Raw genomic sequence first — 25,496 nt, 5'->3', positions numbered from 1 at the left:
CTGCAGAAACCTTCCTTTCTACAACATAAAATGACATGATACTTGTTCAAGCCAAGATGAAATCAAATGATGTTTGAAAAGCCTTAACACAGAGGATGACGCACAGTTGATGTTCAATAAATGGTAGCTTTTAAAAATTACCAAGGCTTCATATTTTTAACCATTTTTGATAGAACTCTTTGTAGAATGCTATTTTATCTCCTAAATACAGTGAAACTTGATGACTCAAGGCTATCATTTTGAATGTCTCTGCAGTCATTTTATTGTCATTGGATGCATTTCTAACACCTTCCCATATTCACCTTCTTGTTTGGTCATTCCACATATGCAGTGGTCAGATAACCAAGTCAAAAGTCCACCAATAGAGACTTGATTAAAACACAGCAAAATTACATGGGTAGCCAATAAAAGTGCAAAAAGATACTCTAATAGTAATCAGAAAAATACAGAGGCACCTGGGTGGCTCAGTCAGTTAAGCAGCTACCTTCAGCTCAGGTCATAATCCCGGAGTCCTGGGATTGAGCCCCACATCGGGCTCCCTGCTCAGTGGGGAGTCTGCTTCTCCCCTGCCTTTCCACTCATGCCCTCTCTCACTATCTCTGTCTCTCTCAAATAAACAAATAAAATACTTTTTTTAGAAAATCTATGCAACAGAATCTCTTCCTCATGGGCACAGGATTGTATGTGCAAAACCCCAAGTATTGGTGAGGATGTGGAGAAGTTAGAATCCTTGTGCATCACTGTAGAAAACAATATGGCGGCTCCTCAAAAAATTAAACATAGGATTACCGTATGATCCAGCAATTCCTCTGGGTTATACACCTAAAAGAATTGAAAGGAAGGACTCAAACAGATCTCTGCATGTTCATAGCAACATTATTAATAATCGCTGAGAGGGGAAACAACCCAAGTGTCCATTGACGGATGAATAACAAAATGTGGTAGATAACATGCATGGAGTATGATTCAGTCATGAAAAAGAATGAAGTACCAAGAGATGTTACAACATGGATGACCCTTGAAAACATTACACTAAGTTTATTTAACTTAGTCAGACATGAAAGGACAAATACCACTTACATGAGATACCCAGCATAGTCAAATTCATAGAGGCAGAAAGTAGAATTGTAGTTGCCCAGGTCTGGGGGAGGGGGCAATAAGGAGTTAGTGTTTAATGGGGACAGAGTGTCAGTTTGGGAAGATGAAAAGTTCTGGAGACGGATGGTGGTGATGGCTGCACAACAATGTGAATGTGCTTAATGCCACTGAACTAAACATGGTTAAAATGGTAAAATCTTATATTAAGTATATTTTACGACAATTTTATTTTATTTTATGTATTTATTTTTAAAGTAATCTCCATGCCCAATGGCTCAAACTCATGACCCCAAAATCAGGTGTCGCATGCTCCACCAACCGAACCAGCCAGGTGCCCCTACCACAATTCTTAAAAAAAGAATGCAGAGCTAAGCCAGAAAGTGTCCCTTTTGAACTTCGATGCCCTGGAAACTTTTTTCTTCTTATTTCATGTTCAAGACAATGTGTAATAGAGGGACAGAAGATATCACCAATCTGGTCTCAAAATAAGCAGAATGTTACTGAATTTGTCTTTTTTTTTCATTGTTTCTCCTATTCATCTTCAGTCCCATCAAAATACTAACTAACAGAAAACTGCTAAAGTATGTTAAATAATTAATAATTAAACAATTAGGCATTGTGGTAAGTCTGCTCTTCATAAAATTGACAGACTATGAAGATTCAGTAAGATAATACGTACAAAGTGCACAGTTCCGTAGTTGTTGTTGTTGTTATTTTTATCTCGCTTAATTCTGAAATCATTCCTATGACATAGGTATTATTGATATCCCCTTGGTATAGACAAGAAAAATCGAGGTTCAAGAAGTTAAGTGATTTATCCAAGATCACACAGCACATGGCAAAGTTAAAGCTAAAAAGCAGATTGTCAGACTCCAAAGTCTATGTGCTTGACCACTATGCTGAGAATACTTTGTCAAGTCTTCAATTTCATGAGAAGATTCTAACTATTCTTAAAAGTGCACCAAAGCAAATTTTAATTTTTTAATTGTTTTAATTTCAAAATATCATTTACTTATTATTATAGTCAAATATAGTAGAGATTACCATCTTCTAAGTATTTAATGATTTATTCTAAACAATATAGTTGAAAAGCACATAATTTAAAAGACCCCTTTATCCTATCCTTCCCCATCTCAGCTTTCGTGTCCTATTCCCCAGAGGAAAACACCCTGAAACCTTATACTTTTTCCCCTGGTACTTATCACCACCCTTCTAAATAAGAAACTTATGCTACAATTTCTTGATTTATCAATTTTAGAATGTCTATTGGCTCATTTCTCCCACACCAACACCACTCCTTACTTAACCTCCTCTTATCTCTCCAACATCATTACACAGCAATTTGGGAGTGGAATGTTTATATTATGGTCATGTAAATTTTGTTTTCTACCAAACCAAGTAGATGCACTATGACCATGCTTCCTTTCTTGTTAAACCCTTTGCTTTTTCCTAGAGTTAATAATTGACTTGGTTTTTTATTTCTCTGGTTTTCTAAGTATTGTTTCTAAGTAATTTTCCACAGGCTCCAACATCTCTGCTATAGGTCTATCAACAATATTTTCTACATTCAAAGAATCAGTTTCATGTTTTTCCTGGGGATCTCCTCCCACAGTCTGTTGTCTTGCCCCAATCAGGACAAGTTGTTCTCTAGGGCCTACTGCACAGCTGTCATTTTGAATCATCTCTTTGCCATTGTCCTCTGAATTTCCTTTGCCTATTGCCCATTTTGAATCTCTGTTCCTTGGAGTCTTGTCTTGCTCTTTCTTATTTTACTCTCATTTTGTTGGAGTATATTTCCAAAAGCTTATTGAAAGAGGGTAAATGGGGGGCGCCTGGGTGGCTCAGTCATTAAGCGTCTGCCTTCGGCTCAGGTCGTGATCCCAGGGTCCTGGGATTGAGCCCCTCATCGGGCTCCCTGCTCAGCGGGAAGCCTGCTTTTCCCTCTCCCACTCCCCTGCTTGTGTTCTCCCTCTCGCTTTGTCTCTCTCTGTCAAATAAATAAATAAAATCTTAAAAAAAAAAAAAAAGAAAGAGGGTCCATGGGAGCTAGTTTTTTTAAGTCCTTGCATGCCTGAAAATATCTTTGTTCTAATGTTACTCTCCAGTGATAGTTTAGGTGGGTATAGAATTCTAGATTGGAAAGCTGGTGACTGCTCTCCCCTCAGGTGTAGCACATTTATATCCAATACATACATTTTATTATTCCTTAATGTTGTTTTATTTTTTAAAGATATTTTTAAGTAATCCCTACACCCAAGGTGGGACTTGAACTTACAACCCCAAAATCAAGAGTTGCATGCTCTACTGATGGAGCCAACCAAGAGCTTCAACATTTTTTTGTCAGATTCTATGCCCAGTGTGGGGCTTGAACTCATGACTCCAAGATCAAAAGCTACATGCTCTATGGACTGAGCCAGCCAGGTGCCCCTCCTTAATGTTGTTTTAGTGAGGTTTTTGGAAGAGGCAAAGACAAATGTAGAGTATTTATTCTTTCATGTTTAACTGGAAATCCCTCCAACAACCTTTCAACAATATTTGTTGAAATCTCTTTTTTTTTTTTTTTTTAGATTTTATTTATTTATTTGACAGAGAGAGCGAGCGAGAGAGGGAACACAAGCAGGGGGAATGGGAGAGGGAGAAGCAGGCTTCCTGCCACACAGGGAGCCCGATGTGGGACTCGATCTCAGGACCCTGGGATCATAACCTGAGCCGAAGGCAGATGCTTAACGACTGAGCCACCCAGGTGCCCCTATTTGTTGAAATCTCTTATTCACTATTGTCTCTCTTGCCATTCTCTTGTCCTTGTGAGTTAGTACATTCTCATCCCTTTATTGTCTTTTAGCCAGATTTTGGGAGGAAGAGAAAATAAAGGTGTCTCCCAATATGCTGGTTTTAATTGGAAATTCCACAATGGTTTATTAAATAAAACTCAAATGTTTGAATCATATCATAAAATATCCATGCATATGACAGAGGTGAGCCCTCCAAAGGATGAATTTTGTACCCTCTTTTCTCTTTGTCTGAGGAGAGAAGACCACCTTTATACTCACCTGTGAGGTCTACTCCTCAGCTTAACTTGGCTAACACCTAAACAAGGCAAATTGCTTCCTGCACATATACAATTACAAATGCAATTAGACTTGGTTTTCCTATTTATAAACAAAGCTTTAAAAAAATTATAAACAAAGCTTTAAAAAATTAGAAAATAAGCAGGATATGTGATCCCCAGGTCTAAATCAGATTTTCGCTTTTATTTCTATTTTATTTTATTTATTTTATTTTTTTAAAAGATTTTGTTTATTTATTTGACAGAGAGAGACACAGTGAGAGCAGGAACACAAGCAGGGTGAGTGGGAGAGGGAGAAGCAGGCTCTCCGTGGAGCAGGGAGCCCGATGCGGGGCTCGATCCCAGGACCCTGGGATCATGACCTGAGCTGAAGGCAGACGTTTAATGACTGAGCCACCCAGGCGCCCCTATTTTATTTTATTTTTAAGAAAGGGACAGAAGAGTAGAGAAATGCATTAGTGAAAGGATTACGGATAAAATACTAGTATTCTCTATTTTTTATGTATTTATTTATCTATTTATTTTTAAGATTTATTTATTTGAAAGAGAGAGGGTGCGAGGGGGTGGGTGAGAGGGAGCGAATCTTCAAGCAGGGAGAGAATCTTCAAGCAGACTCCCTGCTGAGTGCAGAGCCTGACACGGGCCGGATCCCACAACCCATGAGATCACAACCTGAACCAAAACTGAGAGTCAGATGCTTAACCAACTGAGCCACCCAGGTACCCCTAGTATTCTCTATTTTTAAAGAAATTTAAAAGTTTTTAAAAACCCAGACAGTTAAATAGTGGTCTACAGTCTCAAAGGCACTGTCCTTTACTCTCAGATGGGTTTCTGCCACAGGTGGATTTTTCTGGAAGAAGAATACTGAAACAGAGTTTGAAGTACAAGAGTTAGCACTCAACATCTGTGAAAAGAAGCAGGAGGAAGGGGTGCCTGGGTGACTCAGTCATTAAGCGTCTGCCTTCGGCTCAGGTCATGAGCCCAGGGTCCTGGGATCGAGCCTCACATTAGGCTCCCTGCTCCGCAGGATGCCTGCTTCTCCCTCTCCCACTCCCCCTGCTTGTGTTCCCTCTCTCTCTGTGTCTGTCTCTGTCAAATAAATAAATAAAATCTTAAAAAAAAAAAAAAAGCAGGAGGAAGCAAGTGAGATAATAGAAAATATACATGCTAGTCTCTCCCCCAACTCCTGACATGGGGCTCCTGACCCTTGTGATTTCCTAAGTGATAAGAGCTCTTGGAGCATTTTTTGATCTAAAGAGGTGACTCTGTCTGGCCTCCTGGATGGACTCCTGAATGGGAGCTGGCCACTAGAAAGACCAAGCCAGGATTAGAAGCTTGGAATTTTCAGCCCCACCCCCTATTCTCTAGAGAGGGCAGAGGGGCTGGAAATGGAGTTAATAATTGATCACGCTGCATGAGGAAGCTTCCATAAAATCCCAATACTCTAAGGTTTGGAGAGCTTCCAGGCTGGAGAACACATCCGCTTACTGAGAGAGTGGCATACCCCAATTCCTCGAGGACAGAAGCTACTGCACTCAGGACACTCTCAGACCTTACCCTATGTATCTCTTCTGGCTGTTCATTTGTATCCTTTATCGTGTTCTTTCAGAAGCTGGTGAATGTAAGTGTTTTCCTGAGTTGTGTGAGATGCTCTGGCAAATTAATTGAACCCGAGGAGGGGATTGTGGGAACTCTGATTTATAACTAATCAGTCGGAAGTACAGGTGATGAGCTGGACTTGCAACAGGCATCTGAAGTGGGAGTTGAGGGGACAGTCTTGTGGGATCTGTAATCTTGTGGGATCTGATGCTATCTGCAGATAGATAGTGTCAGGATTGAGTTGAATTGTAGGACACCCAGCTGATGTTGCAGAATTGCTTGGTGCAGGGAAAACCCCACATATCTGGTGTTAGAAGTGTTGTGAGTGTGGTAGTCCTGTGAGAGTAAAGGAGAAACACAGGAGGGAGAACTGGTTTTTTTCCTAAACAAAGCAGAATCGGGCAGAGGCTAAAGCCCAACTAGGATGTGCACCCAACAAAGCCTCCGCCAAAACCACGGGAAGCTCTGCAGCAATGATTGCCTGTCGGAGTTGTTGGAGTTGGGCCGAAATAACAGGTTCCTGTAGCCCCATCCCACTCCTGCCTCCCTCAGTCACCCAGTAGGAACTGCCCCAGAAAGGATGGGACCTTGGATGAGCAGCTCTCCACAGCTGAGGCTTGAAGCCCAAGGAGCTGACAACAGAGCCCATCTCCTGACTGTACTCCCAGCCACAGGACAGCAAGTTTTTCCTTGAATACCGTCTGGGCAGTCCATCTCTTTGTCCATCATTACTGTCTTTGTCTCCTATGGCTGCTGCAACAAATTAGCATAAACATTGTGGCTCAAAACAACACAAATTTATTATCTTACAATTATTTTACAGTTGTGGAGGTCAGGAGTCCAAAATCATCTCGTTGGGCTAAAGCCCAGGTGTTGGCTCTAGGGGAGAATCCACTACTTTGCCTTTCCCCTCTTCTAAAGACTATTCACAATTCTTGGCTCGTGACCCCCAGCCAGCAACACATTACTCCAACCGCTGCTTCCACTGTCACACCTTTCACTGATTCCCCTGCCTCCCTCTTTCACTTATAAAGACTCTTGTGATGACGCAGGCCCACCAGGATAATCTAGGATAATCTCTGCATCTCAAGATCCTTAACTTAATCCCATCTGCAAAGTCCTTTTGCTATGTGAGGTACCATATTCACAGGTTCCAGGGATTAGGATATGGACAACTTTGGGGACCAATATTCTGCCTATCAAAGTTACCAAAGAGATATTCTAGAGTAGCTGCTAAGAGTAGCACCAACCAGATACACTATTTTGATCCCTACATTTGTCTACAATAATACTTCATGTGAATCCAGAGCTTCCTCTGCCTCAAGTACTGTGCTAAGTGCTCAACATGAATATCTCACTTATTTCCCTCAACAGTTCTGAGGTAGGCACTATTATTATAATCTTTATTTTGCAAATGAGGAAGTGGAGGCCCAAAGAGGTTAAGCTATTTGCCTTTGGTCAAACCACTGGTAAATGGAAGAATCTTGATTTAAACCCTGGTCTGCCTGACTCCAAAGCTGGTACCCTTGACCATGTCTTTCTAACCCTCCTTTGCTTGTTGCTAAGGTTTGGTCTTTAAGCTGCTAAACACAACCACCTCCTTTCACCCTACATGCCAGCTCAGGGTGGCACACGACAAAGGCTCGATAAATATTTGTTGGATTGAACTCCCCAAAATGTAATCTCTTGCCAGTTTCCATACAACCATTAGGATATTCCCAAATTCCCATATTCTTATTCTCACATCCAATAAACTTTTATTGGGCATTTATGTGCCAGGCACTGGAGAAATTCAAAGATGAATAAAACATGTGGCTCATTTCCAGGGAGCTCACTTTCCAGTGAGGGAGTCATGATTTTGACCTTGGAGCAATTTTTAATTTCCCTCCTTTCCATTCCTTTAGACAATCAGCGATGAATTTGAAAACAGGAAGCATCATTGTTATTGTTTTGGACAATTATCTACAATAGGAATCTGAAGAACAAGAAGAGGAGGCTGGAAGTCCTTTGGGGCTTTTTTTCATATTAATATATATATTTACTGTGCACACACACGTATGTAGGGGTGATTTTAGGTTTTGTTTCCATTTTTTAAAAATGGAAGTGTGTTCTATATATTATTCTTAAGCTTGTCTCTCCACTTAGGAATGCACGGTAGGATACATTTCCAAGCTTGCTTCCTCTTAAATGTTTCATTCCCCTATTGACACTCATCAAAAATAGTTTCAAGTGTTTTCCCCCAAAACTTGCAGGATAAGAACTTCCTTTTGTTGTGGTTACAACCACCTTGAGGACTGACAGGTCTACCTTTTACTAAACCATCTGGTGCCTCGTCCCTAGAATGGTCTTTCCAAAGCCTAAATTTGATGGTCTCGTCTCTCCAAAATTTCCCCATCGCCTGCAGGATAAATCCAAATCTGCACCAGTTGGCCTAGCAGACAAGGATTTTCAGAATCTGGCCCCTACAGCTATTCAGCCTCCCATGGTGGCCCTCCACATACAACCCAGGCCCCCACTGGCTTTCTTTATTCTGCCTTAGTGGTCTTCTTGCAGGTTCTCAAATGCACCAACCTGCTTTGAATCCAGGCCTTCCAACATCGTCTCTTCTCTGCCTGGACAGCTTTCTCTACTTCCTCCATCAGGGTACATTCTAATCACTCTTCGAGTCTCTGCTGAAGCATCACTTCCTTAGGGTTTTCTTAGGCCCCTCTCAGCCTGCATCTTTCTTTTCTTTCCTTCATCCTGGGTACATGCATCATGCTAGAAATTAACTTCAAGTTCTGTTTTGCCTGCAATTCTCTCTGCCCCACTGGAAGGTCTGTCTTCTTCACCTGCTGAACGCCCCCCCCCACGCCCCCATTCCAGGCATCGCATAGTTGGTGGCACATTACAGGTGTTGATAAATGTTTGCTAAATGACTGATAATGAATGACTCATGGGGAAATTTTACTGCTTCTGGTTAATATACAATGCGTAGGTGCAGTCTCATGTTGAATATTTGGTTCCACTGACAATGATAAAGAGAAAAATCGCTTACCAAGATGAAGACATCCTAGTTTCTTTTTCAAAAGTACTTTATCTATTTTAAGAGTTGTTCTTTTCTTGTGTTTATTAATTTATTTGTGGCTTTAATCAGGGTGAACCAATTTATTTTAAATGAGTCTTTAATAAACCAATTATCTGAAGCATTTGGGATCTGATCTTGTTTGTTGTTTCTGTTGACTCTTGCTCATGGTGGATTGCTTCCTTGTGTGTTTTGTAATTTCAGACACATAGATCTTTATCTGCGGGAATCCAGTACATCTAGACTGAAGGTTTGCCTTCCAGAGTTTGTTTAGTTCATTTCTTGGCTTGAAGGTTCCCCAAGTGTAAATTTGAACCCTAAACCTGTATGAATGTAGTCCTATTGTGACGAATTCTAAGGGGGCATTTCTTTCCCACTCGGGGTCCAGAATAAAAGAAATAAGCTGCCTTGTTATCTCCCTATGTTGGCTGGATGAATTTTTCTAGTCCCTCCACCCTTTTCCCTAAGGGTGTAGCTCTTTGAGGGTCTTTGTGTGGAGGCCACAGTTCCTTTCCTCCAAAGTTTTGTCCCCTGTCCTTTGGGACTTTTACAACTGAAACCCCTCCCCTGCTCCATGGAGACAATCCTTACGAGTTTGGTTTTCACCATCTGTTTTTCTGACTTCTGAAGATTATTCCTGTTTTCTGGTGGTGTTATATTTTATCCAGCATTATCTGGACGACTATTAACTGGGGAAAGTTTTTACATTATCTAGTCCAAAATAATGCCCCAAAATGGAAACCCAGTAGACTAGTTTATAGATCTTGCCCTCAGTCTGTGTGCCTGAGTCTGTTTTTTTTTTTTAAAGTCACTTTGTTCTCCTGTTATTTTCTGTATATTTACCACTTTTCTCCTATTCTCTCCCTCATTTACAACAGTTACATTACAGAACAAAATGCCTTATGCTAATAATGTCTCATGTATAAACTAGACTTTTCTTCCCTGAGTATTTGGCTCCTATTACTGGTTCTTTTTCACCTCCTTTCCTAAGTATCCTTTTATGTAATTTTCTAGTGAACAGGCACCAAATATAGCTAGTATCTGATCCATATGTCACCTGCTAATTTAAATGTTCTTTTCTTAAAAAAAAATCTATCCCAATTTTGCAGATGAAAAAAAATCCTGAGGTCGAAAAAACTGCTAGCAATGTTTCCATACATACCATTGTCAAAACGCTGGCAAATGTGGTAACATGAGGTGGCCAAGTTTTTAAAAATTCAGTACTAGTATTGCAAGTCATATTATAATTTGAATAAGAACTCTAACTTGCTTAAAACATGTTTTAGGCCTAGATAATTTCTTTTGGTCCTAGGTCTAGGAATACATGCACACATGTATTTCTATTGATATACAAGTATATCAAGTGTACTTTATACAGGCAATATTTGCAGCCTAGGAGTGCTTCACAGAGGGTCTGGTTTGTAAGGCTGTTCCTCCTTACTGGTAGCTTCCTTGTAATTTCTTTTTCTTTTCTTTTTTTTTTTTTAAGATTTTGTTTATTTGAGAGAGTGCATGTGCATGCGCAAGAGAGAAAGAGAGAGAGAACATGAGCAGGGGGGAGGAGAAGAGGGAGAGGAAGAAGCAGGCTCCCCACTGAGCAGGGAGCCCGATGTGGGACCTGATCCCAGAACTCTGGGATCATGATCTGAGCCAAAGGCAGGCACTTAACCGACTGAGCCACCCAGGCGCCCGCTTCCTTGGAATTTCTCATTTACATAACAACCAAGTAAAAATGAGATAAGTATTGAAGAAACTACTTTTGTCGTTGTTATAGTCAAGGTTACACATTAGCTAACTTATAAATAAATCACTCTCTGTGACAGAAATATTAGCAACTGAGATAGTCTATAAGTGCAGCCACAAAACTTTTTCAAAAGGACTTTTAGAAAATTCCCTTAGTTATGACAGCTTTGGTTAATGAATATTCTACTTGTCTTTTCCTTTCAACCTCCAAAATGTTTTAAGAGTTGGTAAATCCCAATTTTGAGGATTTAGAAAATTGTCACTCTGGTGTTATCTATTGCTGCTACGTAACAGACCACACCTAAATATAATGGCTTAAAATAACAATCATTTTATTTGTTTGTGAATCTGTGGGCCAGGAACTAGTGCAGGGCTCAAAGGGACAGTTCCTCTGTTTCACATGGTGTTAGCTGGGGTGGCTTTGTCTGGGGCTGGAGGACCCAAGATGGCCTCGCTCATAAGGCTTCCACTGGAATGGCTTGAACAACTGGGGACTGCATAGGACAGCTGAGCCTCTTTCCTTGTGGTGTTGGCTGGACTCCCTCATGTCTCTGGGGCCTTCTGGCTGTCACCTGAGTTCCTGGAGTCCCCTTCCCTTGGCCCCTTTCTCCCGCAGATAAACCTGGACTTCTTGACACGGCAGATGGTATTCCCTCTAGTCAAAGTGTAAACTTCCAGGCCTCAGCTTGGAAGTTCTGGAATAGCATTGCCGCCACATTCTCTTGGTCAAAGCAAGTCAAAGACCAGCCTCCAAGGAGTGAGGAAATAGACTCCAGTTCTTGAGAGGAGAAGCTGCATGCACCCCGGAGGGATGGGAGGAATGGGCAGCAATCATTTTTGCAGACAATCTACCACGGTCACTTTATTTATGTATTTATAAATAACTGGCATCCAATCTGTTTAGGAAGTTGCTACAAGTCAAAGGAGAAGTTTATCAACTTATAGCTTAGTACCAGTATTGAGATAGTTTATAGTAGTTGGGACTAAAGATGTCACTGTTCTTTTTCAGCACTTACAATTTCACATGAGAAGGACTTGCTTGGTTAAAAACAGTAAAGCTTAAGCTAAAGTCACCCAGTCCTTAAGATCTGGGGGGATCTTTAGTTCATTACCTCTGTGTGTGTCTTCTCCCTGGTGGTCACATTGGAGGAGTACAGGGAGACATGAATAAATGATCTTATTTTCTTGTTCTCATAACACCATATTGCAGGCTTGGACCAACTTTCTAATCCCACTAATTGTTTTTTAAAGAAATGACACGATTTTGATTTTGCAAATTTTATCACACCAAGTTCTCCACAATCGGGTACACCAAGATCTTACCATTGAAACCCTTCCTGGTGTTAAGCAGATGGATAATTTTGAAATATGTACGTATGGAATTAAGTTCCACGACTATCTAAAATACGCCAACCATTTCCATGGCATTTGGAATTATGCAATGGAAAAACGCTTCCAGTGATGCCTTTTTATGTGTTAATTTTGCAAAATTTATTCTTAATTATAATTTCAAATCACCTGAACAACAGAAGAAAATTAGAAGCTGTATCAAAACCAAGAACTTATTTGAATTTAGCATTAAGAAAACATTTTAAATTAATAGATTGGCACAAACTGAAGATAACCCATATTTAACAAGCCAGTTCTGGTTGACATTTGCCAAAATATGACATACTGAATATGTTGTTTTTGTCCAATATCCCTTAAAAATTTAAGAAAAAAATTAAAGCAGAGGGTACAAAATAATTTATTCCCATGAGATTCAGGAAACTTTAATTAATACCCCTTTAAAAAGGAAATTTGCTTTCATTAATTTTTTAAAAATCTGTTCTTTAAATGACCTTTAAATTTTAAGACTTTTTCAAGACACAATTGTCCAATCTTCGTATTAATGAACATGCCAGATATTTTAATTTGCTGCACATCTGCCAAGTATCTTCAGTTTGGAATAAGATTGAATTCTAAGGTACCTCCCTTTAAAAAAATACACTTTCTCTTAAGTTGAAAGAATTTTTAAAAGTATGTTTTGAACATCTATATCTTTGAAACACTTAAAATATCTTCGAGCTTAAAAATTCTCCACATTGACCTGGCGCAGCCTTGGCTCTTCTTGTTTTATTTTTCAGTATTGCATATATTTAAAATAAATGTATTTTTTTAAATCACATTGCCATTGAACTTGGGCCAGATGCTTTGAAAGAGTGAGTTTAGGGGGATTGGAGGAACAGGACAAAATGTCTATAAATAGCAGTTCTTTGTGTAGCATCTACTGTATAATAAAGTGTTGTGTAACTCTGCCATGCAACGTAAATAATGATAGTAATTTGCATTTTCTTATTACTATTCATCCTCGAATTGAATCTGCAGTCTTTTGCCAATATTAAGGTCTATTTCTCACTTCGCTGCATCCCCCGGGGTCCCTGCTATGATGAGAGAGGGGAGAGAAACGGTCCCCTTGTTTTGCACAAAGATTGTACAACAGGTACACACCAACTGCTTTTTGCCTTGCAATTCTGTTCCATAGACCCAACGGCAATGTGGTCCATGGCTGGACCAGCACCGAACAGAGCCAGGATAATGGAACTAAACTTCCATCCCCTCCTTATTAACACCTTTTCCTCTTTTTCAATCAAGATGGCCCCAGAGATTCTAGCCCAGGGCAATTATGCTGGGCTCAAACTAGAGGGAATCAGGGAAGACTCCAGAAAAAGAAGTATTTTTAAAATTTCACAGCCCAGAGGGCCTATTATTAGGTATAATGTGGTGGAGAAATTAACTGGACTTACTTTCTACTGTAGACTCATCACCAAAAACTAAGGGTTTTGGGGTTTTTTTTCTTTTCCCCAAAGCAATTAAGCCTCAGAGTCCTAGAGCATTGGGTTTGCCTGGCTCAGGGGAGACTAGGAACTTTGGGACTTGGAGTTGAATTACCAAAATGCTAGGCCCTTAGCAGGGAGGAGGTGGGAGTGTTACGTGAGAGGCCAGTGGCCCTACTCCCTGATGAATTCCACACTAGAGATGCAGAACAGCGGTGAGAGCAAGATGGTGGGAGAGAGATACATTATGTGGTATCTGGGGCTTCTCAGCTGAAATCTGCACACCAGCTGCTTGGAGACCTTGTTAAAATGCAATTCTGATTCAGGAGTCCTGGAGTGGGTCCAGAGATTTTGCATTTCTAACAAGCTCCCAAGGAGTGTTGATACTATTGGTTCTGGAAACTCACTTTGAGTTAGTAAGTGGGTGAGGAGGAGAAGGTGGCAGAATTTCAAAGGAGGGGCACAGGGAAGTCTAAACCTCAAACCTGATGACAAAGAGCATCTATTCCAACAGACTATAGGAACAACTGAAGACTAAAAGTCCTTCCTCAAATGTTCTGGCCTATTTCCCCACAACCTCTTAGCCTTCTTAAATGACCCCAGGGAAGGGAAGGAACCCAACTCCCACAGAATGAATTTCCAAACTCCCTTGGCTTGAGGAAGAGACAGTGGAGGACCTTGAGCCACATTATATGTAATTTAGAAAAATTAAGAAATGTGAAATTTTTTGAGCCCATGGAGCAAATTCATATGAATCACCCTTTCAATCTCAAACTTAAAGAGCATCAGATTCAGGAATCGAAAAATAACCATTCCTTAGTTATTCAATTAACACACATTAGGGGATGATGAATGGATTTCCCTAAACCCTGATATGGGGCATTCTGGGGTTTCTGACAAGAGAAAATCATTGAAGGGGGAAAGGGCCCCAAAAGATCTGAAGATTTACATTCCTTATCAGTCAATGATTTTGCTGTGGTCACCAAAGAAGATGGCCCTTCCTCTACACAAACTCTTCAAATTGCCCTTTGAGATTTTTTCCTCCTTGAAGTCCTTGCTCTTCATTTAAACATGATTTCACCAGTATAAACATGCTCAGGAGAAAGACCCAGTTTGATTTTCTTCTGCCAGCATCTTCCAAAGATAGCCTCGCATCCCATTCTCTCATAAGAACAAATCTTAAAAATAAACTAAGGCAGTAAGTGCTGTGTCCAAAGCCAAGTTTGTTCCAAAGCTAAGAGTAATAAGATCCAGGGCTCCCTTTCCCTAATTCAATTTTGAGAGCAAATGCCTTTCATTGGTAATTTTGTTTGTAACTTCTGATCCTGCCATCTCTAGGACCTACTGTTTTATTAAAGCATTTCCAAATCTGGTTCTGATTACATAAGAGAAGTTTGTGCCTATGCTCATCAATGTCACAATTCACATGGAGATACCAGCTTGATTTACCCTTATTCCTCCAGAATGTCTACAATCTAGGCAGAGGGTGAGAAGAAATGACTGTATCTTTTGCCTGATCATCTGTACTTGAGAGAGAAAAAGTCACAAAATGACCCAACATTTGTGCTTGACCAGCAAGTTTTTTTTTTTAATTAGTTGCCAATGTTTAACATACCATAATTTCACATAAAAATCTAAATTTCTGATTTCCCTTAAAAAAATCATACGTTCTGGCAACTTTCGGCTGCCGTCCGTCATGGCTGAATACTGGCAAGTGAACATTTGTGATCCTTTGGTGGCCAGCATCTGAACCCCTCTCCTATCTATATTCAAGGATGTCCTCAGTTCACAAGTGGTGGGAGGCAGAAGTCATTTCCCGCCATTCAAGCCATATACCAGGGACTGGCCAACATGCAACCCCCACCTGGACAATTAGGCATGTCTCCCCACACTTTTAATGGGGCGCTAGTTTCAGTTAGCATCCACTGCAGGACAGAAGTGGTGAAATCTTTCTGACGGTGGAAATGTTTGGGAAAGCGACATCCATTGCCTAGGGGGGCAGCGGGGGCAGTGGCCCCTGAAGGTCGGAAGCAGCTGCACTTTCCTTACTGGTTTTCTTCCGTGGCATAATTTTGACCATGGTTTCAGTTCCTTGGCCTGTCTTTGTTCCATTTTCCAAGCCGGGGTCTCCAGCCTTCCGACTGATGCTGAGCCAGCCAATATTTCGCTACTACATTCCTTCTCTGCTTAAATCTTCCCCCTGCAAACTCCGCCCCCTAGCGGCAGGGCATAGATTCCACCCAGCCCTCTTCTTTATGTACTAACTCCTAGGCTGCTTAGAGATGTGTGAGCTTGTAATTTGGGTCTTTATCTCTTTCTCTTCAAGGTGACAGAATTTTTCCTCTGGGAGAGAGGCTAAAGATCGCCCGTGCAAGGATCCACGAAGTTCATAAGGAGAAAACTTTCCCAGAGCCGCCTCGCCCCTTTTTCCCCTTTAAGCCAATCGGGGGCTAGGATTGCTGTGATTGGCTCACAATAGGCCCTAGTACGATTTTAGCGTACTATTATCACCTGGGAAGCTTTTTAAAACTGCTAGTGCTTAGTCCCACTCCCAAAGGCCAAATTTAATTGGTCTGGCTGGGCTTCACGTATTGGAATTTTGTAAAATCCTCAGGTGCTCTTAATGTCATCCCTCTCTCTAATCCAGCCCCCTACCCCTGCCCATTTCACAAATGCCAATACTGAGGTCCAAAGACACCTAAGTAACTTGCCCAAAGGACTGTACCTTCAATTAATTCAATTAATAACAAAAACAGAAACACACAAAAGCACACATACACACACACGCACACACACACACACACACACATATTATACGGACACCTCTGTTTTTCCAGAGTATGCAAGTGAGTACCCATTCTCTTTCTTAGAAAGTGAAGTCATGGTGAGCTCAAGGACTGAGAAGCAGGAGGAGTGTAGGGCAGTGGTTCTCAAACTTGAGTGCATCAGAATCCCCTGGAGGGCCTGTTACAGCACAGATGGCTGGGCCCACCCCCAGAGTTTCAGATTCAGTGGTTTTGGGGTGGGGAGAAGAATAATTAACATTTCTAACAAGTTCCCAGGGGATGCTCCTGCTGCTAGTCCAGGGACCACACTAGCTGAGCGGCTAAGAGTTTGGGCTATAGAATCACATAGTCCTGGTTAGATCCAGTTGTGCCCCTTACACCAAGTCACAAAACCTACTAAACTTTTGGGCAAGTTACTTAACATGTCTATGAAATGGGGCTAATGATAGTGGCTCAGGCTTATCGCAACAAATTATAAAGTGAGTGTAATAAACGTAAAGCAAAGCACTTAGAACAGTGTCTGGCCCATAGTAACTGCCTAAAGAGTATTAACTATTGTCATTCATTCATTCATGGAACAATTATTAATTGAGTGCTTCCTTTGAGCCATGCACTGTTCCAGGCACCAGGAATCTATTGGTGAATAAATCAAAGCCTTGCCTCCCAATGAGCTTAAAATCCACCGGGGAGGCACACAACACATGACCTTGTAAATATATAATATAATGTCACACAGAAGAATTCTGCATTCCAAGCAAACTGAACAGCAGGTGCACACAGTTTTATGAGAACTTGGTCCAGTCTCGTTCACATCTTCCAGCTCAAGGAGGTGGTGGCATCATGTTTCTAATGTAAAGGCCCCTTAGCAAAATGGCTATATATATGTCATTTATATTTTTATTCTGTAGACTTAAAATACATTTTACAGGGGTGCCTGGGTGGCTCAGTCATTAAGCATCTGCCTTTGGCTCAGGTCAGGATCCCGGGATCCTGGGATCGAGCCCCACATCTGGCTCCCTGCTCGGCGGGAAGCCTGCTTCTCCCTCTCCCACTCCCCCTGCTTGTGTTCCCTCTCTCGCTGTGTCTCTCTCTGTCAAATAAATAAACAAATAAATCTTTAAAAAAATACATTTTACATTGTATATGTATATTGATATATATTATTTATGTTTTATATATCAATAACATATATGTATAATTAATATATTTTGTATTTTAAATATGTTTTATATTTTTATATTCATATTTATATTTTATATATCCTAGGAATTGGCTCACATGATGATGGAGGCCAAGAAGTCCCACGATGTACTGTCTGCCAGCTGGAGACCGAGGAGAGCCAGTGGTGTTATTCAGTGTGAATCCAAAGGCCTGAGAATCAAGAGCGCTGGTATCTGAGGGCAAGAGAAGATGTATATCCCAGCTCAAAAAGAGAGCGAATTCACCCTTCCTCTGCCTTTCCATTCTATTCAGGCCCTCAGTGATGAGGGATGAGGGATGATGCCCACCCGCACTGGTGAGGCGATCTTTACTCAGTCCAATCTGAGTAAATGCCAGTCTCTTTCAGAAACACCCTCAGAGACACAGCCCCAAAATAATATGTTACCAGCTCTCTGGGCGTCCAGAGTCCAGTCACGTTGACACATGAAATCAACCCTCGCGGGCATAGTCACACCAGCCAATTCTTGAGTAGGTCTTGCTTGAGAGGAAACATTTGAAACAAGAACAGGGTGGGTGGAGAGTGTCCTAGAAGGGAAGGAGAGAGTAAGGCGGCAATGTACCTGCTGCTTTACATGTGTGATTTGATCCTGGCAGGCACCTTTGGAGTAGAGGTTATTGGACACGGAGAGAAGCGAGATGCCCAAAGATAAGTGGCAAAGTGGCAGACTAAGGATCTGAACAAGCAGAGTTAAGAGCTGGCCACTGTCACACCACAAGCCACATCTGACCCTCCCCCCTTCTTCTGACTCTCCAGGCAGGGGCTAGCGAGAAGCATAACCACCATCATGTATTTGCCCCACCGTGCCTCTGCTCTGTTCCTAGAGCAGGTGCCAGTGATGTAATAAGGTGCAAAGAGCAGGTGTTTCTGAATCAGAACACTTCTGACCCCAGCCCAGCCTCCTCTCTTCTCCCTATTGTCTTTCTCAACACGTTAAAAAATAAGAATTAAAAAAAGCTTTATTATGGATAAAGTATGTAATCTGTAATATGTAATATACATACTCATTGCTGGGAAATACAGACCAGCGAAATAGGAGAAAATCAAAGTGGTCCATAATCACCTCATCGCAGAAAAAGGCACTAAAATTTCCATACTGGTTCTCCTGTCTTCAGGTCATAGGGACCCTGTCCTCTGTGCTTAGTGACCAGCCCTTTCCAGTTACACATATTAACTTAACTGGGAGTTTATTTTTTGTTTTCGCTCTGGGGTTGTTTCTGGAGCTTGGTTCTTTAGATTTTGTTGGGTGAGGGGCATGGCTTGGGAGGTAGATTGGAGTTGTGTGTGTTTGGAGTTGTTTATCAATTCGAAGTACTCACCTCCCAGCTTATTTCGAGGCTTTTTTCCTAGGGCATCTATATTCAAGAACTGGCCCTGTCATTTGGGGCTGTTTTTCCTCGGGGGGTTTTCATCGCTGGAGGCTCTCTGTTCCTTTGAACGGTAAGTGTTTGAACTTTGGTGGGAGCTGAAATTGGCTTTGGCCGCGAGACTTTAGTTTGTAATGATGACTGGCGGCTGCAGGGGGTGACCTGGCCTCTCTTGCTTCCCCCCGTCCCCGGGCTCAGGAAGCCCCGCCGCCCCGGCGAAAGGGCCGCGCGGGGCTGGAAGGGCGGACCGGGAGGGTGGCGGGCGGCCGGCGCCTCCCGGTAACCTGGTAACCGGCGCCTTGGCAACGGGGAAGGGGGCGGGACCTAGGGAGGAAGTCGGAAGCAGGAGGCTACATCTCGCGAGAGTTGCTTTTGCGCGCGAACTCTAAGTGCCCGGGTCCCGGGGTCGGGGCGCGGCTAGTGGCTGTGCAGGTCCCTCGGGGCCGCGACGATCCCAGCGGACCCGCACACCTTTATCACCCCGTCATGGAGACCTCAGCGCAGCAGGAGCAGCAGCAGCCCGCGGCGGCCAAGATCAGAAACCTGCCCTGGTAGGAGGAGGCCCGGCTGCCGCAGGAAGGGGGATCGGTGGCCGGGTGGGCCAGCGGCCAGGCCGCAGCCCGCCGGACCTCGCCCCACCGCCCCTGACCTGCGGCCCGGACCTCGCCCCAGAATTTCGCCTTGACATCCCCAGCTCCCCAGTCCCCTCCGTTCTTCTAGGATTTTTGCCAGGCCTTCCCGCTGCCCTACTCCCACCGCCGCCATTCGTTTTACGCACCGGGTGACAGCCCAGGGGTTAGATCCCGCGTCTTCTGACTTCGCATCGGCCTTCGTGCCAAAATGCTCTCTACTCTTGCTGGAATCTTCAATGCAATTATTGCTCAAATTCTAAACTGAAATAATAATGACGATAATAACGCTCCCCGGTTAAGTTGTATTTAAGTGGCTTCCTACTAGATTAGCAGGGACCCTGCTAGATGTTTGATCTTTACAAAGAGCCTAGGTAGTTATTGTTCCAGTTGTAAAACCAAAAAGTTAAAGGACTTGCCTAAGGTCCGGAGCTAGAAAATAAGTTGGGATTTGAACCCAGGTGAATTCAGAGCTTGCACTCATAAATAACCATCCTACTTCCACAGCTGCATCTGAATGATGTTTTAGGAACTGAAGGGATTCGGCTTGATTTCTTCAGAAAGGTCCAAGTTGGTCTTGTTTAATAAGGAGTTCAGTTTGTTTTTATCGTGGAAAAAACACATAACATACAGTTTACAGTTGTAAACATTGTAAAGTGTATAATTCCGTGACTGAGTACGTTGAGAACGTTGTGCTACCACGTTACTGTCTAGTTCCAAATTTTTTCATTTTACCCCAAATGGAAACTCCATACCCATTGGCAGTTACTCCCCATCCCCACCTCCCCTTCCTCTGAATTTGCCTATTGTGGATATTCATATAAATAGAATCAGTATGTGGCCTTTTGTGACTGGGGGCTTTCATAGGATCATGTTTTCAGGGTTCATCCATGTTGTAGCAGGTGTGGGTGCTTCATTCCTTTTTATGGGTGAATAATATTCCATTATATGGATAGACCACCATTTATTTATCCATTCATCTTCTGATGTATATTTGGGTACGAGTTCAATTTTTTTAAAAAGATTTTTATTTATTTGAGAAAGAGAGCGAGCATGAGGCGGGCGGTGTGCAGAGAAGCAGACTCCCCGCTAAGCAGGGAGCCCGACGCAGGGCAAAATCCCAGTACCCTGAGATCAGGAACTGAGCCAAAGGCAGACATTTAACCGACTGAGCCCCCCAGGTGCCCCAAAGAGTTCAGTTTTTACTTTACTTTGAAATAGTAGGTGCCCATCCAGGTTGAGATTGTTTATAGGCAGACAGCTGGAAAGGTGAAATTAGAGCAGTGCTATTGGCATTTGGGGCTAGATACTTGGTGGGGGCGGGCATGGTGGCTGTCCTGCGCATCGTAGGATGTTTAGTGACAGCCCTGGTTCCTATCCCCTGGAGGCCTGTAACACCCTCCACCCAATTGTGACAACTGAAAAGGTCTCCAGGTATCACCAAGTGTTTCTTGAAGGACAAAATTGCCCCTGGTTGAGAACCAGTGGTCTGTATTAAAAGTTAAAGGATTTTATTTCTCTTCCTCTTTTCGTTAGGATATGAAAGGATTCTTTTGCACGTGACAGCATGTTCTTGCGTTTGTATATATTGTAATCCATGCTAAATTGTATTTCAGGGTTGAAAAGTACCGGCCACAGACACTGAATGATCTGATTTCTCATCAGGACATTTTGAGTACCAGTAAGCATCCATGTGTCAGTTGCCGTCATTCTAGTTGGAGGACCTGTATAATTTCTTGGTGATGTCTCTGCTGAGTAATAACCTTGAAGTATCTGACTGAGCTTTATGGAATGTTGCCGTAAGAGCTGAGTCCTTCAGATTTTTCATTCCTGCATCTACCTCTGATTTGAACGTAGTGTTGAAGTAAATTCAAGCCAACTCAAGGGCCCACGGTGAATGAGGCAACTCTCGGAAACTGATGGGGTCTCTCTTTCTTCCCAACCCTCAGTTCAGAAATTTATTAGTGAAGACCGCCTGCCCCACCTGCTTCTCTATGGTCCTCCAGGGACGGGAAAGACCTCCACCATCCTAGCCTGTGCGAAACAGCTATACAAGGATAAGGAATTTGGCTCCATGGTCTTGGAGGTAAATAGGAGGATTCTTCTTACTCTGCAAAGAACTCGAGTCTCTTAGTTCTCTTAGATTTGTCTTACTTTACAAGTAAGTTGCTGTGCTAGAGGTGGGGAAAGGAACAGACATAAAATATCTCGAGTGGCTTTTATCTAGAATTGACACTTGGGTCTGGATTCGCATTAGCTAGAGGGCAGTGGTAGGGCTAGGTATTTTTCTTTGCCTTTGCCGACTTACACGCCAACACTCGGGTCACTCAGTGAGTGGTCACTCGGTGGCTTGCTGTCTCCTATGTGCCTGTCCACATTTCTTCTCCATGTGGCTCCCCCCGTTCTTGCCCTGGAAGGCTGAGCTGTATTGACTACAGGCTGCCTTGTCCTTTGGCTCCCCCTGGTTAGGTTTGGCCAATAGGGGCCCTGGCAGGAGTCGGGGGGAGGGAGAATGATGCCTGGTTCTGTCTTGGGGGTCACCACAGGCTGACAGCATCCCCACCCGCAGGGCAAATCCCACAGCCTTCTCCAGGTGCCAGCACCACCCCCCGGCCCACTCACCTCTCAAGACTTGGGGCTGGTAATGGGCCCCAGCAGTTGCAGAGGTATTGCATAGCTCTTGTGGTTACCCCACACCCCACCGTTTAAAATGTCTCTTCATGTAATTCTCTTCAAATCACTGAATTTGAGTATGCCATCTGTTTGCTCTGAGATTTGACTGATACCCTTAGATTACAAAATTTTAAATATTGTCTACTGCAAGAAAAAAAATGTCTAGCTTATTTTTTTGTTACAGATCTTAGAACCTTGCTGCCACCAATGTTCTTACTTCAGTGTATTAAAGACTGGGTAACTTCTGGGTTGCTCTGGGTTTCGGTAGCTAAAATTAGCATGATTCTGTTCATGCCAGAGGTGCTGTTCACTGTGGCCAGGCCAATTAATTATTCTGCCAGAGTATGTCAGCGGTTGTCCTCGAAAGGGGGAGGAAACACAGTCATTTGCCCTTCAGAATGTAATGGAATGGTGTAGCGAGTTGTGAGTTTTAAATACAGTTGTGATCTTGGCTTTTTAATAGTGTTTATCTCGTAGGTGTCGTTAGACCTAGAGACCTAGCTTGCCAAGCTGGATTGATGGAAATCACCAACATGTTTCTAATTTACTCTGGCTTCTCTCTTTCACACTTAGCTGAATGCTTCAGACGACCGAGGAATAGATATCGTTCGGGGACCAATCCTGAGCTTTGCTAGCACAAGGACAATATTTAAGTAAGAATTATTTGCATAATTTCTCTCCCTAGAGAGTCTGATCAGTGAAATGACAGAGCTTAATTTTTTTAATCCTCCCCTTTGCTAGTCTGTAAAGGTAACAAATGACATTGTCAACAGTAGCCGTGAAAAAGAGGTAAAGTACAAGGACGCTAGTAAGAAATAATGTAAATATCAAAATAAAACATTACCTAAGTCTATATTAGCAAGTTCTTTGGGAAGCATTAACTCATTTTATTAGCTACCCGAAGACTGAGGACATCCTAAGACCAGATGAGCTAGTTTGAATTTAAACAAAAATGAATTGAGATTGGGATGGACAACGGGGATGGTGGTAAACAAAGGAAAAGATGAAAAGACAGGCATGAGTGAAGGGCGAAGGTGGTGGGAAAAAGCAATGCCACGCCCCGAGTAACAGGATACCCAGTGTGCGCAGAAGAAAGGCAGAGGTGCCAGAGGAAACAATGTAACAAAAATACCCAAGTCAGACCTCAGTCCCTTTAAGAGTGGGGAGTGACGGGCATGTCCTCTGTGTGACCACAGATGTCTGCTTCGCTCAGAGGTCGAGGAGGAATGGACTCTCTGAGGCAGGGCCTTACGGCACAATTGTACGTGTAGGTTTGGGCCTGGAAGTGGAGGTGAGACTGAAGAAATCTTCAGATGGTACCATTTGTTTTCCTAGGAAAGGCTTCAAACTAGTGATCCTGGATGAAGCTGACGCCATGACTCAAGACGCCCAGAATGCCTTGAGGAGAGGTAAGAAGAGCTCCCAGGGTTAGTGTGTTGGCTCAGGAGTGCCTTCGGAAGAGAATTAGGAGCTTTGGACATGAGACATGTCTTGGCTTGTTGACCATTTTCATCTTCCGGCCCAGAGAAACCTGCTGACCTTTCTCTGTGTGTAGCCAACCTGACGATCTAGACCAAAGCTCTCTGTGCTGGGGGTTTCCCCTTTCAGCAGCTTAAAGATAGAGGCCCTGGTGGGACTTTTAATTCTGACGAGACCCTGGTGTCCCATCCTCCTCTTCCACGGGGTTCAATTTGGGGTTGGGAATTTGTATTCTTAGAAAGAGTGGGGGAGGTATGGAAAGTCTGTCTTTCCTAAACTGCTGGGTAGACTTTTCTGTTCTCGGTACCCTGAGATAAGACAGTAGCCGGGAAAATAATACTGGAAACGTAGTCGCACTCAGAAAGCTGACATGACTTCTCTATTTGCCAAGGGGCTGATCTGGCAGGGAAGGAGAGTATCATGTGAGTTGTCTATCTTAAGGGCCCTGGTGCAGTGGATTTCTTTGAAAGGACACTGGTAATCTCTCGCATTAAGATTCTGAGGTAATCAGCTAGGAGAGAGGAGCGGTCTTGCAGATTTGTGGGGAGAAGGAGTGGGTTTAAGAGGAGGAGGACAGTTAGAGTGTCTTCTGATCTTAAAAGCTTTGGCAGCCTTTCTTCAACATTTGCTCTGCACAGTGACTATCAGTCTGGGCAGGTCCCCGTGCAAGAACATCGGGTAACTACAGAATGCACCCGGTGTTTCCTAAGCTTTCTGAATTCGAGTTAGCACTCTGTCGAATGCTCTAAGGCTTTGAGACAGAGTCCACTGGGAAGTCCGCAACAAGCCATCCCCCTCCCCCACCATTAGAAGGTGGGGCATCATCAACCTGCCAAGTGGAGTTTTATGCAAAAGGACAGGAATATGGCAAGAACGCCAGAATCATGGCACATCAGAAGGAAGGGAAGCATTTTATAAAATCCCGTCGAGGTGGCGTGTCCATCAGCTTTGGGGAGGACCGCGGCTGGCTTCCAGTCCTGGCCAACCCGGCCGCAGCCCCTCACTCCCGGAGCTCTCCAACCTGTGGATGGCCTCCGCTTGTGCACGTGAGCTCGGAAGAGTGTGGGGCCTCCAGGGCTCTGGAAGGCTCAGAACAGACAGGAGCTGGTTTTCTTTTCCCTTGCCAGTGATTGAGAAATTCACTGAGAATACCAGATTCTGCCTCATCTGTAACTACCTGTCAAAGATCATCCCCGCCCTGCAGTCCCGGTGTACAAGGTTCCGATTTGGCCCCCTGACTCCTGAACTCATGGTCCCCCGCCTGGAACACGTCATAGAAGAAGAGAAGTAAGTACAAGGGAAAGCAGGAAAGCCCAGGGCCTTAGGGACTGGGGGGTTGTGGGCAGGGCCCTGGGCTGGCTGGCGGGTCTGCAGTCGAAGGTGATAAGGCGTGTAAAGAGCTAAGGAGGGTGCCTGGCACAAAGTCAGCATCGGGGTCTGCGAGCTGCTATCCTCTTCCCTGGCGTCTCATGGACAGTCTTCGTAAAAGGCACTTGGTTCCTCTCTTGATTCCATCCTCCTCCCCTGGAAGCCGTCCTGACTTCCTCCTACTCTTCTTTTGTCATTGGCAACGGCGTGCTGCCAGAGTCTCTTCTGCTAAGATGCCTCCAGCCTTTCGGGACTAGGAGGGAAGGTACTGAGACATTACCTTCTGTGCCGTCAGTTGCCAGGCCCGTAGCCAGCCCAAGCTGCTGCTTTGTGAGAGGGGCTGGTCTGCCTCCGTGACTGCAGCTCTCGCCAGCGCGCTTGCCTCTCGGAGGACAGAATTCAAAGCCCGTTGCTCAACACAGCAATGCTTGGGCCTCAGGGAGGCTCGCTCCCGACTTGGGAGTGGGCGGTGACTGCTAATGTGAAGCCCACAGCCCCAAAGACCAGAGTGAATTCGAGAGCCCGCCATAGATCGGGAGAGTACTGTTTACTCTGTCCTTCCCTTTCCTTTCATTATTTCAAAGCCTT

The 25,496-nt window shown here is 43.4% G+C and overlaps 1 protein-coding gene across 4 annotated transcripts in view; it reads left to right on the top strand.

Annotated features, from left to right (window-relative positions):
* Positions 1-25,496, top strand: part of RFC5 (replication factor C subunit 5) — a 41,919-nt gene that overhangs the window by 12,424 nt on the left and 3,999 nt on the right. For 2 of the 4 annotated variants that reach the window (XM_032431324.1, XM_032431323.1), the window contains exons 1-6: positions 19,111-19,310; positions 21,005-21,069; positions 21,338-21,474; positions 22,635-22,714; positions 23,397-23,470; positions 24,668-24,827. In XM_032431324.1, coding sequence (XP_032287215.1) covers positions 19,246-19,310; positions 21,005-21,069; positions 21,338-21,474; positions 22,635-22,714; positions 23,397-23,470; positions 24,668-24,827 — 581 coding nt within the window. In that variant the 5' untranslated portion in view covers positions 19,111-19,245. Of the gene's footprint in view, positions 1-17,439; positions 17,690-18,686; positions 18,833-19,110; positions 19,311-21,004; positions 21,070-21,337; positions 21,475-22,634; positions 22,715-23,396; positions 23,471-24,667; positions 24,828-25,496 lie in introns of those variants that run through there. The other 2 variants (XM_032431321.1, XM_032431322.1) reach the window with 2 other exon arrangements.

Source organism: Phoca vitulina, unplaced genomic scaffold (genome assembly GCF_004348235.1).
Source record: "Phoca vitulina isolate PV1807 unplaced genomic scaffold, GSC_HSeal_1.0 scaffold46, whole genome shotgun sequence".
Lineage (NCBI taxonomy): Eukaryota > Metazoa > Chordata > Mammalia > Carnivora > Phocidae > Phoca > Phoca vitulina.
This window is presented reverse-complemented; position numbering and strand designations above follow the sequence as displayed.